This window comes from Equus przewalskii, chromosome 1 (genome assembly GCF_037783145.1).
Source record: "Equus przewalskii isolate Varuska chromosome 1, EquPr2, whole genome shotgun sequence".
Classification (NCBI taxonomy): Eukaryota; Metazoa; Chordata; class Mammalia; order Perissodactyla; family Equidae; genus Equus; species Equus przewalskii.
In genome coordinates, this window is record NC_091831.1 from 87,192,558 (window position 1) to 87,210,627 (window position 18,070).

General features: G+C 38.7%; 1 protein-coding gene across 14 annotated transcripts in view; it reads right to left on the reverse strand.

Moving 5' to 3' along the window:
- The window catches only part of NRG3 (neuregulin 3), a 1,011,706-nt gene that overhangs the window by 215,556 nt on the left and 778,080 nt on the right, over window positions 1–18,070 (reverse strand). For all 14 annotated transcript variants that reach the window (XM_070616575.1, XM_070616608.1, XM_070616564.1 and 11 more), the window contains exon 3: window positions 15,886–15,959. In XM_070616575.1, the coding sequence (XP_070472676.1) occupies window positions 15,886–15,959 (74 nt within the window). The remainder of the gene's footprint in view (window positions 1–15,885; window positions 15,960–18,070) is intronic.

Below are 18,070 nucleotides of genomic sequence, written 5' to 3' on the forward strand. Positions count from 1 at the left end.
ACATGAAAGTTTATAACATCTCAAGAGGAAAAGATTCAAGGCCAAAAGAAGGATCAAATTGGGCATTGGGAGGAAGGGTCTAGTATTCCAGGACAAGTGGAAACCCAGGAAATGATTTGCCTGCCATTTGAAGATGTTGATATAAAGTCATTCATGATTAAGGCAAAATAGAATTAATCAGTATGCACATTATAGCTATATTTTCTGTCAGGGTGAAGGAATTTTAGTAGAAAAGCCCAAGAAGACATTGGAGAGGAGCTGTTGAGGTGCGGAGTGATGGATAAGACAGTACACAAGCACAAATGAGTTCTAGGGTCCCTGGCTGACTGAATTCTATCCCAGATCCTGAGAGAACTTTGGCCTCAGATCTCATTCACCACCTCCTTTCTTACAGGATTCGCGGGAAGACTGAAGACAAACAATACATTTTCACTTTTAGAGAAGACAAGCGTATAGAGTGAGTCCTTGGACTCTAAATCAGTGAGCATGCTAACTACGACCACAAAGTGCAAAAACACATTATGAAATATTGGTCAATACCAACCAGTGGAAGATGCTGGCATCCATGAGGGGCAACCTGGATTTACGAAGAACAAGTCAGGTTGACCTTATTTGCTTCTTTGATTGCAATACTAAACTGTCCTATCTATGTGAACCGGATACGCCACCTAGACCCATCATCAGATCCTTAAGGACAAGAAGAAAATAAAATAAGCATCAAATTTTGTTCTGTAGAATAAAAAGCTGTGGCTGTTTTTATGTAGAGGAATTCATTAAAGATGGAATGATTTTTCCCCTCTTAGTAGATGTTTCTCTTTCCTAATATTTCCCAAACTTTTCTAAGCAGCCCGGAATTCCTACTTGGGATAACATTTGGTTCTTTTCTATTAGCACAAAGAAGATGTTCATTTCAGCATTCTTTGTCTTGCTGACCCAACCTGGATGGTGAACAGTTCAATTCCAAGATTATTAATAGCATAGTCATCTACATTATACAATTGCCAGCGTGCTTTTGTTCATGCTCACTACATATTAAGTTATGAATATCACTGACTTCTGATGCTATGCTAATACAGACCAGTAATGAGTCCCCCCCAGGAACACAATTTTTCATGTTAAAGTAATATATATTTGCTTTAGAAGGGAAACATCCTAAAAAGTAGAAAGATCGCGGAATGTTATAAAACAAATAATGCTGCATATGATCATGGGCTTGATCTCTGGATCACGAGGTAGTTTCCAATTACCTGGGGTTAAGGTTGTCCTTTGGAAATGTTGGCAAGTCTTCCCCCTGGCTATGAAAAGGACAAAGTGGGATGCCACATTCAGAAGCAAGGCAGTCTTTCTCTCCTTCTCTCTCCCTCCTTCATTTATTTTAATCTTTAACTTTGCAACCTGGCTTCTTCAGCTTCATTAACTCATGGCCCATCGTGGCTACCTTTAAATGGAACAATCACCCCTAAGTCTATATTACTAATAAATTGTGAGTGGAGACTGAGTAAATAAGACCCAAATAGTCATAAATTTTCCGGGAGTGGGTAAATGAAAAAATATTTGCCCTCCTCAAATGTACATATAATAAAAGCTCAATAATTAAGAGTATTACACTGATGCACAAATAGACCAACAGAACAGAATAGGAAGATCAGAAATAGAACCAAATAAATATTTGATACTTAGTTATTTGATATTTTTATCTATTTATAAGTACATGATATTTAATATATAAATACCATTTAAGGTATCGACAGATATGCTATTTATAATGAATCATCTTGAGAATCTATGTAATCATCTAGAAAAAAAGAAACCTCTACCTTTTTCATGACGAGCAGAAAATAATGAAACTATCAAATTTAAATGGGAAAATTATTGAATAAAGTTGGAGTGAGGAAGATCTTTTAAAAGTATTACACAAAACCCAGTAGTCACAAAAGAAAATAATTGATTCATTCTAATATAAGAAAGAAAGAAGGAAAGAAGGAAAGGAAGGAAAGAAGGACGGAAGGAACGAAGGAACGAAGGAAGGAAGGAAGAAAGTTTCCTACTTGGCACAAATTATTATAATCAATGACAAAACGCAAAGGTCAAAAAAGAAAAACTATTTGAACCTCATATCAAAAAATCAAAGGCCTAAATTCCTTTATAAACAGCCCCAAGAAAACATAAGGAAAATGGCCAATAACTGAACAGAAAACTGGCCAAGGGATATTAAAAGAGTTCACAAGAAAGGAAATACAAATAGCTCTTAAACATATGAAAAGATGCTCCATGTCACTTATCATAAAATAAATTAAATTAGAAACTACATGAGACAGCACTCCTCACTTGCAAGTTTGAAGCAAGATAAAATGGTTTGATGAAACAACGCATTATGTCAAAGAGACTGTGGAGAAACAGAGGGTTTGGAGAAGGTTTGAGAATTTAAATTGGTGCCACTCTAGGAATGACAAAGAAGACAACACTAAATTCTACAAAATTACATACATTTGACTCAGATATTCTGCTTGTAGAAATTTATCCTACAAACTGTATAAAATAGCATATTATAGACAGCAAATAACTTAAATGGAAGCCTACAGATGAATTCTTAATTATGCCTTATGTTATATGCGATCAATGTAAAAAATATATACATCATGAAATTATAAAAAGAATGAGAATGTTCTATACATACGGAAATAAAATGATCTTTAAGATTCACTGCTAAGTGGAAAACCAAAGGGTATATTATGAGCTGTTATTTATATAAAAAGGAAAAAGGATTTTTGCCCATTTTGCATTTACAAATATATTATTTATTCATATATTAATATATAATAAATGTCATTTATAACTTTAAAATATAAAATATAAAATAACTTTATAAAGATTTATAAGAAACTATCAGCATTGGCTACCTGTGAGAGAGAAATTGGGTGAATGGGGGATAGAAGCAGAAGATTTTATTGTAAATCCTTTTATACTGTTTGGTATTGAACTACGTGAATGTATTACTATCCTAAAATTTAAGAAAACTAAAAAATAGTATTTAAAATAAAATATTGTTACTATATTAATTATCCACAACACTTAGCAAAGTCACAGGCATTACTTGATGCTAAATGAGTTTTGAAGTGGATAGACTAAAAACATGTTCAAACATGAGAACTAGGAAATGTTACTTTGGACAAGTCTTTATTTCACTCTTTCATTCAAAATATACTTGAATGTCTGCTATGATGGAAGCGTGTTAAGCATTTGAGTCATAGCAGTAACCAGACCCAAGACAATCCCTGTTCTCCTGTAGAATCTACATTTCATTTTTCAACAATCTGCTGATTAAGTTCCATAACGAAACACAAAAAACAACATAAACAAAGAAAAACTAATAGAAAGACATGAGAAATAGTCTGAGGATTATATTTGGAACGATAGTGAAATATATTGAAGGAATAATGCCATTTTACAAAATACGTTCTATATTAAATTATGTTAGATGTCTCAATTTATGTCATCTTATATTTGACAATAAATCTCCATAGTTTTCTTCAGTTAGGTCTTACTGTCTTAGTCTTACTTGTATGGTTCAAAATGTTATCTTGTACTTGTCAGAATTAAATGAAAGAAGAAATACAACATGTGTGTGTACTTCATCAAGTTTCTTGCATGAACTAGAATAGGTCCTTATTAAACACTACTTGTGTCTGAATCAGCTTACATTATAGAAATGTTTATTTGAGTTTTAAATTCCTCATTGTTCACTCTTTATTGGGAGGCAGCATTTACAGATTAGCCACAAAACACTCCTATTGGGTCTGAAATGTGTTTGTGGCCCACTGACATGGGTTATGCCCAATATTTGGAAATTTCTTGCAGGTGTAACCACACAGCATTACTGAGAAGACAAGAAATCAGGGAAAACTGGAAATTTGATAATCTCCTCATGGTTTAAAACACAGTGCGAATCCAGTGTTGATCTGCCAGATCAACTCACATTAATTCTCCCACAGAACTTCCCCAAAGGGACTGAAGTTTTCAAGATTCCAAAGAAAATGTAGACAGCGGAGACCTCAACCAATACAAATGAACAGTTAAAAGTGATGCATAGAGAGGCTGAAAAGATATGGGAGCCAGAAAATTGGAAGACCCAGTGCCTGTTATCAAAAGTTTATTCTCATAGAAAATGAATCTTCAAATTCATCGTGACTCCTCACAATTTTATCAAGTGCCTGTTGCGTGTTAGGAAATAGATTATGTGCCTTGCTCTGTATGGCTTAAAACAATCATTTTATCCCAAACTGTACTTACTATGTACCCATCTTTTCATCTATTTTAAGTTGAATTTATAATCATACCACTAGCCATGATATTTAAGATATTCATTTGAAGAAATGTTGGAGAATGTCTTGCTCTTAACTCCTCATGAAAAATAAATAAATAAATGATAGATAGATAGATAGATAAATGAAAGGCTCTTCTTGCAACAACTAATCCAAAACATTTTCTATGCTACTTTGTCCTTGACATGTCAGTTCTTTGGTTTAAAAATAAAAACACAAACGTTGTATTGGCCCCAAGCAGAAAGCACTTGGAAAGCTACAGTATAAAATCAGCAGATGTGAATTTAAATTTCTAGAAACTGAATAATTTTGGTGGATTAATTATATTCTCTGAATCTCAGTTTCCTCATCTACAGAATGACCATGATTAAAGGTGGGTAATCAATGTGGAAGTGTAGATAGAGGCTGGCACATAGTAAGTCCTCATTCCATGAAAACATCTCTGTTGGAATTTGAAATATGCCCCTCATATTAAGAAAATTCATAACCCTGTGAGTCTGATTACTGCCAACAATGTGCTTGATTTTTATACTTCTCTGTGCTCACTTTTATAATCCACATTATGAGAGATTATTTACAATTTGTGTCCAATTTTTAAAAAATCTATAGAAACTGAAAGAGTGCTGGTAGTACCAGGTTAGAAATGAAGATGGTAATAGCTCAAATCCTTCCATTTCAAGTCAGTCTCTCAAGAGTGAAATTGCTCTACCATCCTATCTTAAAATAGTTGTCTTAAGGAAAGGAGGATGGTGGGTGTGCAGCTTGGTACTGCACTGTGTTGGTTGTCGCCCAGCATCCACATCATATAAGACACATCAAAAGAAACAAGTAATTCTGGTGCCTATCTCCAAAACATAACAGCTCCTGGGCATAGAGTATAAATAGATAGATGCGTTTAGGAAAGTCTTATTAACATAGGTGAAAATCACTATGATTTTTTTTCTGTATTTTGTAGAAAGTAGTAATAACTTACTAGTGATACATGTAACGTTATTAGAGGTAACTGAAATTTATTTAAAATGCAGTATGAGGAAGAAGAACAAAAAGCCAGGAGCAAGGGAATCTCAGATGCCCTGGACACCCTTAGGTGAAGGCCAATTTGTCTTGTGGTTATTGCTTCTTTGCTTTAAATTTTCAGGTATTCTTGGCCACATTTTCCATCACTTTTCTTTCAATTCTTCCTTATCCTCATTCAAACGTCTACCATTCGGAAACTTCCAGACAAAAAGACCATTGAAATATTCCCCAAAGATTGTCCCTTCAAAGATTTTCAGCGAAAATGACAAATAAATTATAGATCTTGGGAGAAAGTTACGTCAATGTTTAAATCTGGGGTGGGAGTGCCATCCTCATGCATAAGTAACAAGCCAAATATGACGAATATAGAAATAAACGGCAAAATATTGTGTCTATAAAATTAAATTGTACCGAAGACTGAACTGACTCAGACTTCAACCAGCTTATCTGAGTAGTAACAATCCTATGAAGATCCTTCAAGTTAGAGAGCGTGGGGGAAAAGGGCGGGGAAGAACCTGAGCACCCTTTTCGAGCTGGGGGACCCCCAGAACAGGTAGCCCATGGGTTACTCAGCTCCAGGCCTGCATCAACCGCTGGTGTAGGTGCCCTGTAGACAGGGCTAAGATTTCCTCTTCAGGTTCCACAGCAGAAAACTCCTGAGGACCAAAATGAACACACAGCACCACCTCAGGACATGCCTCCTTAGCGCCATGGTGGGACTCCCTCGTCCCCCAGGCTTTGAACCTGCCCTATTCTGCCAGAGACTGAAGAGGCCGTTGGAAAGACATAACTAGATAAAACCGGTTGTGTTCTTCACTTTCATCCTGGCCCACAGTTTGTAAAGGGAGGCTATGTCAGACGACACCTCCAATTCCAATACAGAGGAAAGTTTATAAAGTCACGTAGAAAAATAATGATGCTCAAAGGAAGAGGACCACTGTGAGGACTTGTAATAATTATAACTCTATGGCAAAGAGGTACTGTCAGGCTTTAAAATTGTCTCTTCATTTTTCACTTCTAGACTGTATAAGCTATGGGGTTCAAATTCCAGCCCTACCACTCACTAAACATGTATCCTTGAGGTAATAATTATACTTATCTTTGTTTCAGTTTCTTCATCATTAAAATGGAGGGTTTTATTGTATTTACTTCCCAGAGCCATGCGAAGATTATGTGTAAAATGCTTAGAACGGTGCCTGGTACACAAGAAGCATCACGACGTCTTTGTTACTATTGTCATTCTTTTAACAATTATTGAGTAAATAAATATGTATTGTAGACAATTAGCAAAATATTGACAAGTAAAATTATGTGTAATCCTACAACATTTTACAAAGGATTGCCTCCAAGTTATTTTTTTAAAGGGCATATATTAAGTGTAAACGTACATACTTTACAAATTTGGGTGACCATATAGTCGTGCTTCCCATTTTGTTGTCATTGTAATTATTCATAGATCTGTCTTTCACCTTAAGCATCCTAGGTTAAATGATAAGTTACACAGTCCCCCTATTCTTACCATATATACTGTTTTCAATCCGATCTTTTATTAAATGTCATGCAAAGGCCATTTTTCATCAGATATTGTTCTAAAGTATTACATGTAACAAGTTCCTTATAGTACATCATTGAACCATATTTAATCAATCAAATCATTATCATTTTTAAAAACAAGACAAAATATATGGAAATAACATTATGAAGTGTAATATATATTATAAATTTCTGACTGTATTATCTCTATCCATACAAGGGAAAATCTGTGAACAGCACTAAATGTGCATAATTTTGGAGTATATGATTGAGATCTCTTTGTATCAATGAGGAAACTTCAGATGATTCAATAAATTCTGTTGTGAAAATTTTTTAACTCTACTTTTTACAATATTATTCCTAATCTCAAACTATACACTAATATAAATTTCAGATAGATTATGACTGTGTATAAATATGCATGCATAGATTATAAATAATAAGAAATTATGTACATAATAAAATTTTAATAGCTAAGTAAGTAAAATATTTATTTCATTTCATGGTGAAGAAAGCCCAAGTATTAACTCATATGAACAATTTTTTTAAGTAATTGTTAGATTTGATTACATAAAAGGCAAAACTTCTGTATGTTTCAAAAACACTATAAATAATGAATCAGAGCAATCTGGAAAATCACAGCACATATGATAGTGCATCGTTTATTAACCTCAAAATAACAAAGCCTTTTAAAGAAAACAAAAAATTACAAGATTTGAAAGTGAGGCAAAGAATTAAAAAGTTCACAAAAGTAGAAATGAAACTAACCCATACACAAATGAAAAAATGCTCAATTTTGCTGGTAGTCACAGAAATTCTATTTAAAACTTTGGTGAGACATAACCTGCCCTATAAAATTAGCAACTAAAAAATACTATTCAGTTCTGGTGAAGGAAAAAGTGAAACCAGCTTTCTCATACGGTGCTCATGGAAATGTTAATTGATCCAACTTTTTTGGAGGGAAAGTTAAGAAAGGGTATCAAAATCTAGAAATTTATCTGTAAGAAATAATCTGTACCTCAAGGTAGAGACTTATGCATAATGCTTGCCAATCACTGTAATTATGAAAAATTGGAAAGACACTAAATGGTCCAATAATTGGTTAAATAATTTATATTACATGCTTATAATGTTATACTTTTTAATTAACAGTTTAGAAGAAAATAAAATTATATAACACTGTGAGAAAAGGGTCACAATATATTAAGTGGAGAAAAACACAAATTACAAAATATGTATAGAATGATCCCAACTTTGTAAGAAAAATGAGCATATTATGTAATGAGATTTAGCATCTAATTCCTCCTACCTCAGATTTCATTAAAGTGTCAATATAATGGATAATAGATAATGAAGCGTGAAATAAATCACCACATGCAAATTTATGAAGGAAATAATCAAATAATCTAGAGCCATTCCATAGCAGATGATCTACCTCACTGACTTTGAAAATATGAAGGGCGAGAGAGAGATGGGAGAGAAAGCCCTCTTGGTTCTGGGATTCTGCACGTTGGGACAACAGATGTGCTAGCAGGCCCTGTGGACTAGCTCGGGGACACACACGAGGGAGACTGACTGGGCGCTGTCTTAAGACCAGCCCCAGAGGCCCCTGAGCAGGCAGAAGGACAGTCCATCATCTTCTGCAGGTGGAGTGGACCTCCAGCCAGCCAAGGCTCAATTAGCAAACTGGGGAGACCCAGCAGAGCAGGGGGCTGTGGGAGGCAAGGACAGCCATGCCTTCCTCTGGCCCCAGGAGCCCTGCTTTCAATGTAGTGGTTAACACTGAATATGAATATACCACATGAAAATTATAAAATAGTTGGAATGCTATGCACTTGGATGATTATTAGTGGTTATCTCTGGATGGTGCGATCATGGGAAATTTTTTCTTTATTGTAAATAGGTTTATCTTCCTAGTGTTCTAGAAATGGTGTGCAATGGCATGTTTAATTGCTTATGTGTTCTGTACAATTTAAAAGGGTAGACTTGAAGATATTAGCAATCGAATATACGAAAATGCCACAGACCTGATATTATTAATGGACTTTATGAGATAAACAGAGGCATGGTCAAAATCTGATGACTGTTACTCCTCTTTCAAGACTAGAAAAGTAGTAATGAGTTACAGATACTACATATTAATCCATTCTGCACAGAACATTTTTATGGCTACTGGAAGACAGAGTAACGTAAAAGATAAATATTCTGAGTAGATTCCAGTTGGAAGACACCCCCTCTCATTGGTATGGAGTAAAGAACCAAGAGCAAGTGATAATTAGTTTACGCTTTCTGCCCTCAAGAATCATATGTTTCTCCAACTAATTTATCAATTGAAATTTCCTTCCCAGGACCATGTCGCTCACCTCCAAGGAGAGTCCTTCACACTCTAGTCTAAATGACACTTGTAAAGTTGGGCAGTGTGCATCCTGTGCAACCTGTGCAAAGCCACAGAACTCCGTGTGAAAAGCTCACCACAATGCTCCTGTTTGAGAAGCCCATATCTCTCCTTCCACTTTACGTGAAGTTTCACTGACCCCACTGTTGTGATATTTCCTTAAGCTGTCTTACCTTTAATGTGTGTTCTTATTTGTACTTGTTTTGTACATTTTTTCTTGCCTCTATGCAAGGAAGATATTTGAGGTCAGGTAATATGTCTCGTGCTTTTTAATCCCTGACAGCACTTGTCTCTGTGCCTTGTACACTGTGTAGTTGTAAAGGCAATAATAACAGTTATACAACCAGAAGAATGACCATAATAGTAACCATTTGTTGGGCTCTCACCAGGTGCCAACCACAAAGGGCTCTGAATGGGTTATTTTATTTAATCCTCACAATAACTGTATGCATTAGAGACTATTAATATCTTATTTTATACAGAAGAAAACCAGAATCCATCAAGGTTAAGCAACTCGTCCTTTGTCAAACTATTAGTCAGATTTTGAATGAATGAGTGAAAAATTATTTCCCTCTCTTGCAGACAGTGCATTCTTTGGAGCCTAGAAGTCAATCTAAATAAATACTGTTTACTAGACTTTGAGTTTATTGATGGTAGGATCCTTAATTATTATTATTTGAATTCACAGCATGCATACTTTATATGCACATAAGTACTTGGGGAATAAATGAGTGAATGAATAATAAGACACATTATTTCAGGGGCTGGCCCTGTGGCGCAGTGGTTAAGTTTGCAAGCTCCGCTTTGGTGGCCTGGGGTTCACCCGTTTGGATTCCAGGCACAGACCTATGCACTGCTCATCAAGCCATGCTGTGGCAGCATCCCACATAAAATAGAGGAAGATTGGCACAGATGTTAGTTCAGGGCAAACTCCCCCCCTCAGCAAAAAAGATATATTATTTCAGCTGTGCATTTGACCCCACTTCTCAATGGCTTAGAGGAACAGCCTGCTCTATACTAAGGGTTATTTTCTTCTTTTAACCACGATGGGCAGGGGATCCTTCTACAGATAGAGAAACTGAGGCTCAGTTACACTGATTTGCCCAAGGCCACATTGCTAAGAGCAAGTGATCACAGGATTAGAACTAAGACCCTTTAACTCCTAATTCTGAGCAGCTTTGGTTGCACTCTTCCATCTAATTGTTGACACATGGAATGCATTTCTATGTATTGAGTGAAATCGAGAAAGGCAAGTGTGGAGCATGGGTCTCTGTGGGAAGCTCCCCGCTGATACTCTTCAAGAAAACTTTCTGCGACTGCTTAGCCAACTCCTGCCCAGGCTCTCAGGCCCCACTTTGGTTCTTCGAGGCTGCTCTCAAGTTTCCTTCTCCCTCCCTGTGCCCTGCATGGCAAAGGAGCACCAGTGTGCCCTGAGCTTAATGGTCTGGGCACTGGGGGAGTGATGACTCAGTGGACTTCCTGGTACACAGAGAAGGAGACCTATTGCCCTCAAGACTGACGAGTTTGTTGTCTCTGCAAACCACTCAGAAGTGGGTTGTGTTGACTGGCTCACTGTGTGATGCCCCCTCTTGGGCTAGAACCAAATGCGATGGCAACTTTGCTTTTTGGATTCACAAAGTGATTATTCCTGGAAAGTTGGGACACTCAAGTTTTGGAGTGATAGGAAGTCTAAACCCTTGTCATCTTTTCTGCTAGCTTTCATTTGAACCACACCCAGACCAGGCTCCTGGCATATTACAGGGCACTCTGAGGGCAGAGCCTGGGTTCAGAGATCCAAAGAAACAGAAGTGTGAATGGCCCAAGATGGAGTCACTCATGCTAAGCCCCATATCAGCAAACTAAAACTTAACTGAGCTTCTGTGCTCAACTTCCCCAGATAAGGAAGGCCAACCAGTCAGCACTTGCCTGCTCAGCACAGGTTACCTAACCCGGCTCCAAGACTTCCCTTTGCTCCACATAAGGAAAGTAACCTGCTTTAACCAATCGGCAAATGCGCAGGATAACTTCCTTTTCTCTGCTCACTTTGGTTTATAAAAATCTCTCACCTTGGACAGCTCTTTGAAACATCTTTCTATCTGCTAGATTGGATGCTGCCCGATTCATAAATTGCTGAATGAAAGCACACCAGATCAGTAATAGTCGGTGGAAAATGTTCTCTTAATAGTTTATATGGACTAGAGGTAGAAGTTAGCCTCCACTCTCCCATGGTGGAGACTGGATGACTCTGAGAGTTTAAGCTGTACAAGCCCCATGCCAAAGCTTGGGCCTGCAGACTTGTCACCTGCCACCAGCCATGGGGACACTGGGTGTTGGACAGGAAGTCACGACGAGGTCTGGGACTGGCTGCCTCTGGCTGTGTGTGAGGAGGAGGACCCTCAACACAGACGGATGTCTCCTCCACCCGCCCCCTGCTTTGATACTGCCCTGAATCCATTCTCTGGAGCTTCTCTCAGGCTTCACTGGCCAGTGATGAGCTCAGGATCTTGATGATAACTCAGGTTGGCACGTGCCCCTAAGAGAGGAGACCCAGGAAAATATCCTTGGGCCAGCTCATGGCTCTTCAGTTCCTCTAGCTCTGCTTCAAGGCTGGCGAGGGTACTCAACCTGGGTGGGGATGGGTGGTAAGGAAGAGAGGACAGGACAGGAGCCTACTGGTTGATCCTGTGTTTGTGGGGAAAAGGGACTAGTCTTAAGAAACTACGTTAGAAATCCTCAAGAAGCTTGTGGGGGCTTTGTGGAAGCTGACTGCTGCTGTCCATGGGTAGGGCTGGCAGAAGCCGGAGGCAGGGTGCAGGGCTCTGCTCTTCAGGAATGCCAACTCAGATGGTGCTGGCTCCTGCGCAGAAGGTCACATCCTCTCCATCCTGACCAAAGTCCCTTCTTCTCATTGCCTTCCTTCTGAAGCCCCTACTACTCATCCTTGTGATGGGAATGTGGCTTCTGTACATTGAGTCCATCTGAGGGTTTAATGAACCTGATAGCTACATGCATTAGATATTTTTTCAAAAACTGACATAAAGGCACTTTATAAGTTTGATTCTTATGAGGATACAAGTCTTCCTGAGTGGAGTTAACTACAGGTTCTCTGCGGGTGGGGTGGGGAATGAGTTTTTGGAATAGCAGGTCTGAGAATCCAGCATGGGGTCACAGTGAAGACACTGGTCATAACAGCTATTGAGCAGAGCTCTCACAGTGACATCCTGGCTTCATTTCCCCAAATGCAGATGATTTGAGATTTTATTTATTCTTTTAAATTAATTGACAAAGGTGCACCCTTCTGATCAACTCTGCATTGCCTGGGGGAGAATAAAACAGCCAAGGCTTCTAGCCCCCCGTTACCTGGAATTTCACCAAAGAGAACATGCATTGGAGGAAGGAACCGGGAAGGAGAGGGAAGTGGGGAGAGGAGGCAAAGCAGAGGGCGGGCGTTAGACAGAAGCTTATTTCCCGAGCATAGAGTCATTCCAGAGAAATCATGAGCAGCAAATTAAGCGATCCTTCAGCAAGAATTTTGACAAGGAAATTTCATTAGGGATTTGACTCTCCCTGGAAGCTCAAGTTGCTGCATTAAGATATGAAAATTGTGCAAATATTGTTCCTTAGAATAATGTTGGCTGCAGTTCACTGAGTTTCAATCACTGAAATTTAGAGTGATAAATGTCACATTGGAAATAACTAGAGGAATGAGGGGTCTAGCGAAGGGAGGGGAGAGCTCGCCATGTGGAGCCGTGGCCCTGGAGTCGTTTAGATGGGAAGTTAGACGCCAGCATTAACTAGCTGTGTGACCTTGAGCAAGTTGATCTAGCATCTCTGAGGCCTAATTTCTTCATCCATAAAATGTGAGCAATTGCCAGCAACTCTCTGCTAGACTGTGATTGTGAGGCTTTCACACAAGACTCCAGATACAGCCCTTTGGCACAGTGCCCGGCACAGGTAAAATCTAAACCTGTGATTGCCTCATTGGGGTGATGCGTGAGGGAAGTAGGCTAACGTTTATCTGGCACTGACTCCTTGTCAATCTTGATACTTATTATTGTTGCCATTATTCAGATGAAAAGCCAGAGGCTCAGGGGCCAAATGCATCTGCCAAGGTGACAAGAGTAAATGTTCTCACCCAAATGGTGCCCATGCTTATGTATACACAGACTTTTCTCCCTCCGTAGATTTTGGGGGCCTCAGAGCCTAAATCCTGTTTGGACAACTTTGTGCTAACAGAACCTAACTGATTAGATGGCCCCCTTTGCGGCTGCTCAGAAAATATTTGTGGAATGAATTAATGATTGCATAAATAAATGGATGCAACCATGGGTAAATGGAAGATATGATACTTTCCCCATCTTCCCATTTAAACTGTGTCTCAGGGACTCATCCATAAGCTTCTCAACATTTATTTTATTTTTTTATTTCAAGGCATTATGATATTTTGATTCACATAATGACGCGCCATTTTACAGAAAACAGGAGAAAAAGGGGAAAAAATTCATATACTTCCATAGCCCAAGTACTAAAAGTCCCCTTTAGCACTTTAGTATATGGGTTTTTTTTACATTTGCACCAAAGGATGTTCCTATTACAATCTTAAATGAAAATAATTTTCCACCTTGCTGTTTTACTCTATAGGAATATTTCATACAGCTATTATTTTAATGATAATTGAATAAAACATGATAGATGTGCCATATGCTATTTTACATAAACATAATCTTATGTTGGTTTTTAGAATGTGTCCATTTTTTCACCATCATAAATATTGTTGCACTAAATATTTTATACACTTGACACCTAGGTGTTCAGCGTTAGTGACTCTGACCACAGGATCATTTTTCTTTGAGGAGCACACAGTTCTTACGGTGGGCCTCACCCTCAACTTCTGCAGTGATAGACTATGATATTCAGTTGGAGGGCAAGGGTGCAGTCAAATTGTTTAAAGGCAGATGACTTTACCCATTTTGTACCATATGCAGCCGGGTCCCAGTACCCTGTACTTGATAGATATTCCACAGCTATAGACGAAGAGAAAACGGAATGAAGGAAGGAAAGAAGGCAGGGAGGGAGGGAGGGAGAGAGAAAGCATAAAGGGAAGAAAGAAAATAATGAAGAAAAAGACGGAAGGGAAGGGGAAAATTGAAGGAAGGAAAGAGAGAGGAAGAAAGAAAAACAAAGAGAAAAACTAGGTACATCAGATAAATTGAAAAAAAGAAAGAAAGAGAAAAAAGAAACTATTGCACCCATTCTTCTTTGTCAGCTTTCTAATATTCCAAATACATGTCTTCAGCCACAACCACACCATTCAAACATCAGCTTAGCAAGGGGCCAAAATGACAAGATGAAAAAGATACAACACACTCCAGTAAAGGCCCCTATCTGGGTAATTCTTAGAGACCAGTGCCTCACATTTCAGAGAACGGAGATAATCCATGGCTGGTCTGGTTGTTAGCTATTAGATCACCTTCACTTTTCTCAAGGAGAGCTAAATTTGCAAAGAAAAGACTGGTTAACACTGTATGGTGGCTTGCCTTGTCAACATAAAACCCAATTAAATTAAATTAAATTAAACTTTTCCTTTTTTAAAAAAAACTTTGCATTTACTTGTGGAAGTCTAGCTAGACAGGGGAAAAATGAAATGCACATTTTGAAAAGATGTTGAAAGATGCCTAGACATGTTCATTATGCAGCCACGTGCACACTCAGGCGCAGGGCAGCCTCTGTCTGTTGTCAATACACAACGTTTTGCTAAACTTTGTGTTATGCATGCTTGGTATTTAGAAAACCATAACACTGCCTTTACGGTTTAGAAATGCCTGTCATTATCCTCACCGAACTAAATTGCTGATTCAATAAAATTCCCCTTTCCTTAGTGGGGATTCAATTGTAGCTGTCATTGAAAGAGCAGAAGATTACTTACAGATAAAGTAAACATTTCACATTTGACCAGAATTAGGCATATTAGTATAGAATGCTACTTTTTACTCCATATAGAAGCAGAAACTAATGACTAGCAATATTTCTTAGTGGCAAATTGTCTCATTAATGGAAAAAGAAATAATTTATCGTTAGTAATGTAATTGCTGATATGCAAATAGCATTGCTAAAAATGGGGTTTGCGACGTTTGTTTGAAAACATATAAATTGACATGCATATTTTCTTACTTCAGTAAGGTAAAGGTTAATAGGTTTAATATTATCTCAAATTACCAACTAGACGGTAAGAACCAATATGATATGGTAGTTTCTATAACATTCTTTTGGATAAATAATAAATTCTTTCATTTATCTGTATCCTTGCTTTTGTAATCGGGTTGGGGAGGGGGAGCCTGAAAGCTAACGGAGCAGGATTTCCTGGAGTCTCCAGCTTAGGTTAGTGATGGAGCTGAATCTGGACATCAGCCCCATCGCTGGAGAAGACCTAGACCCAGAATGAATTGAGTTGGTGTTGAGCAATCTGTGAACTCCAACTTGTGCCACCAGTTTCCACCCTTAGCATCTTTCAGAGACACATGACTGACATTCAGCCTTCAGCCGAGCTAGCAACCATCGCTCAGAGTAAGGGCTGCCTATACACTGTGTTCAGAGAGAGAAGAAAAGTGCTTGACCTACTTGGATCCGATAAGATGGAATCAGTTTTCGGCAGAAATTGATCACAACGGACTCCCTGGTAGCCTTCTTTGCACCTGAGGAAAGGGGACAAATGACAAACATACACATGTGGTTGTGAAAGATTCAAGATTTCAGCAAGCAGAATAGTCACTAATTACAGAAAGGTGAGAACAGTGCCATCATGCTTTTGTACAATTTGACTAGGTCTGTTCCTAACACCAACAGGCAGACTTCAAAGTCTATTTCTGTGCAAAGAGCCAGCACTGCTTTGCTTTTTAGATTTTACATGTAAGACCTAACAAGGAAATTGAGGAGCATTTTAAGATGCCCCTCACCGCAATCTGAGTGATGGTTATCCTCAGATTATAATTCTGGATACAAGTACACTTTGTGTTATGCAACACACTACTCTCCTGCAAATGCCTTTCAGAAGCATCATATTGCAAGCGTCATTTTTCTAATTAAAAAGCATTTTCTAATGTAACTGGTCAAATATCATCAGTAGATTTTGGCTACTGTTTATTTATTTAGTTTGTGCTTTATTCGTTTGCTCATTAGTTAATTTCCCTTTTTTTTTTTTTACTTAGTTATTCTTCAAGTCACTGTCACCTAACCTCTTGGCCAGAAATAACAGCATTTATTTCAGATCCGGCAAGATCTGAAAGGCACCTATCTCTGTGTGCAAGGTCTCCGTGCATTTTCTCTAAACGCACATCTTTCTCTTTTATATTCAGCAAACATGTGCAAACTGCCTGCTTTTCCTTAGGCATCCGACAAGGCAGCTTTCCTGAGGCTGGCATGATTCGGAGGTGAGGAATCTGGCTGGGAGCACTGCAGTGAGGCGCCTCGCCTGAGCCCTGCTGGTCCTCTGTGGAGTCTTCACATGGCTCTCTCAGTCAGGGCTGCTCCTGACCCAGCTGGCAGTTGCAGGACCAAATGCAGCGAGGCCCTGATGCATGCTCTGAACAGTCTCAGTGAGAGGGGAGATGCATTTAGTAGTCGGCCTGAAGCTTAATCTGTCATGCTCCACTTAAGCAGGAAGCATCCATTGTTGCCCGTGGGATGAATCTGTCGTACTTACAGAGGAGGAAATGGTGCTGCTGGGGTAAAAAATCAGATTTAGAAAACAGTTCTCTGGTTGTCTGAAATCTGTGAAATCGACAGAAGAATTCAAAGAGATAGCTCTGTCAGAGAGGGGAGCCGTGAATTCCTTCTGCAGACTATGCTTTGTTTTCTGAGTATGATAAACTATTAGATAGGGCCTGTTGCAAGCGCAGCAGCAACACTGAAAGCATCTGGGTGGTTATTCTCCCTCTCATTGTGAGCCAAATGGAAATTCAGGTAATCGGGCACCTCTCTTGAGCACCTTTTAAGCGGGGCAAACTGGAGTGTATTTGGCTTTTTTCCTCGCAGACTGAGAACAAAGACTTCTGATATATGGATACTGCAGATACCCAACAGGTTTAAGCAGCCACATATTTTCATAAGCTTTTTGGAAATTCACTTATTGCATTGGAATTAAAGCAGGCATATCAGTGGTCTATAACGGCAAAAAGTCAGAACAGACTTAGGACCGAAGCACATCTGTGGTGAAAAAGTAAATTCCCGTTCTCTGAGAGCAGCCCTTGTGTAGTTGGTATGGCCTTTATCCAGAATTACCTGAAGCTCAGTGCTCTCATTCTCATTTCCCTGTCACAATGCGCTCTGTGCTGGTTGTGTTATAATCTGCGTTAATTTTTTGGAGGTTTTTATTTTCAACAAATGTGGGAGATTTTAAGCATACTTTCCTCTTTGTATCTTCTTTTAATATGAAAATGTTGTCCCACAGAGACAGCTGCTTTTAAGGGGAAGTGCTTTTTCTGTTTTGTTTTGCTCTATAAAGGTTCTTCATAACTTAAAATACATGATTCCATTGGCGTGTGGAAAAGAAAATAAGGAAAGATGTTTGAAATTGTTCTCATCTCAAACTGATTTTCCATGAGTTTGAGCCCACTGGGAAGTTATCAGGCCTTATGGAGTATCAGGAAAATTGCACAGGGAGTGTCTTCCTCCTGCCTTCATAGCTGTGTGCTGTGGATAATAGAGTGTGATGACATTGCGCCAGCCCAGCCCAAGCTAGGAAAGCCGCCAGAGGCTTGTGATGGGGTCTGCAGCAAACCCAGCTCCTTTGCTAAGCAGGCAGTGT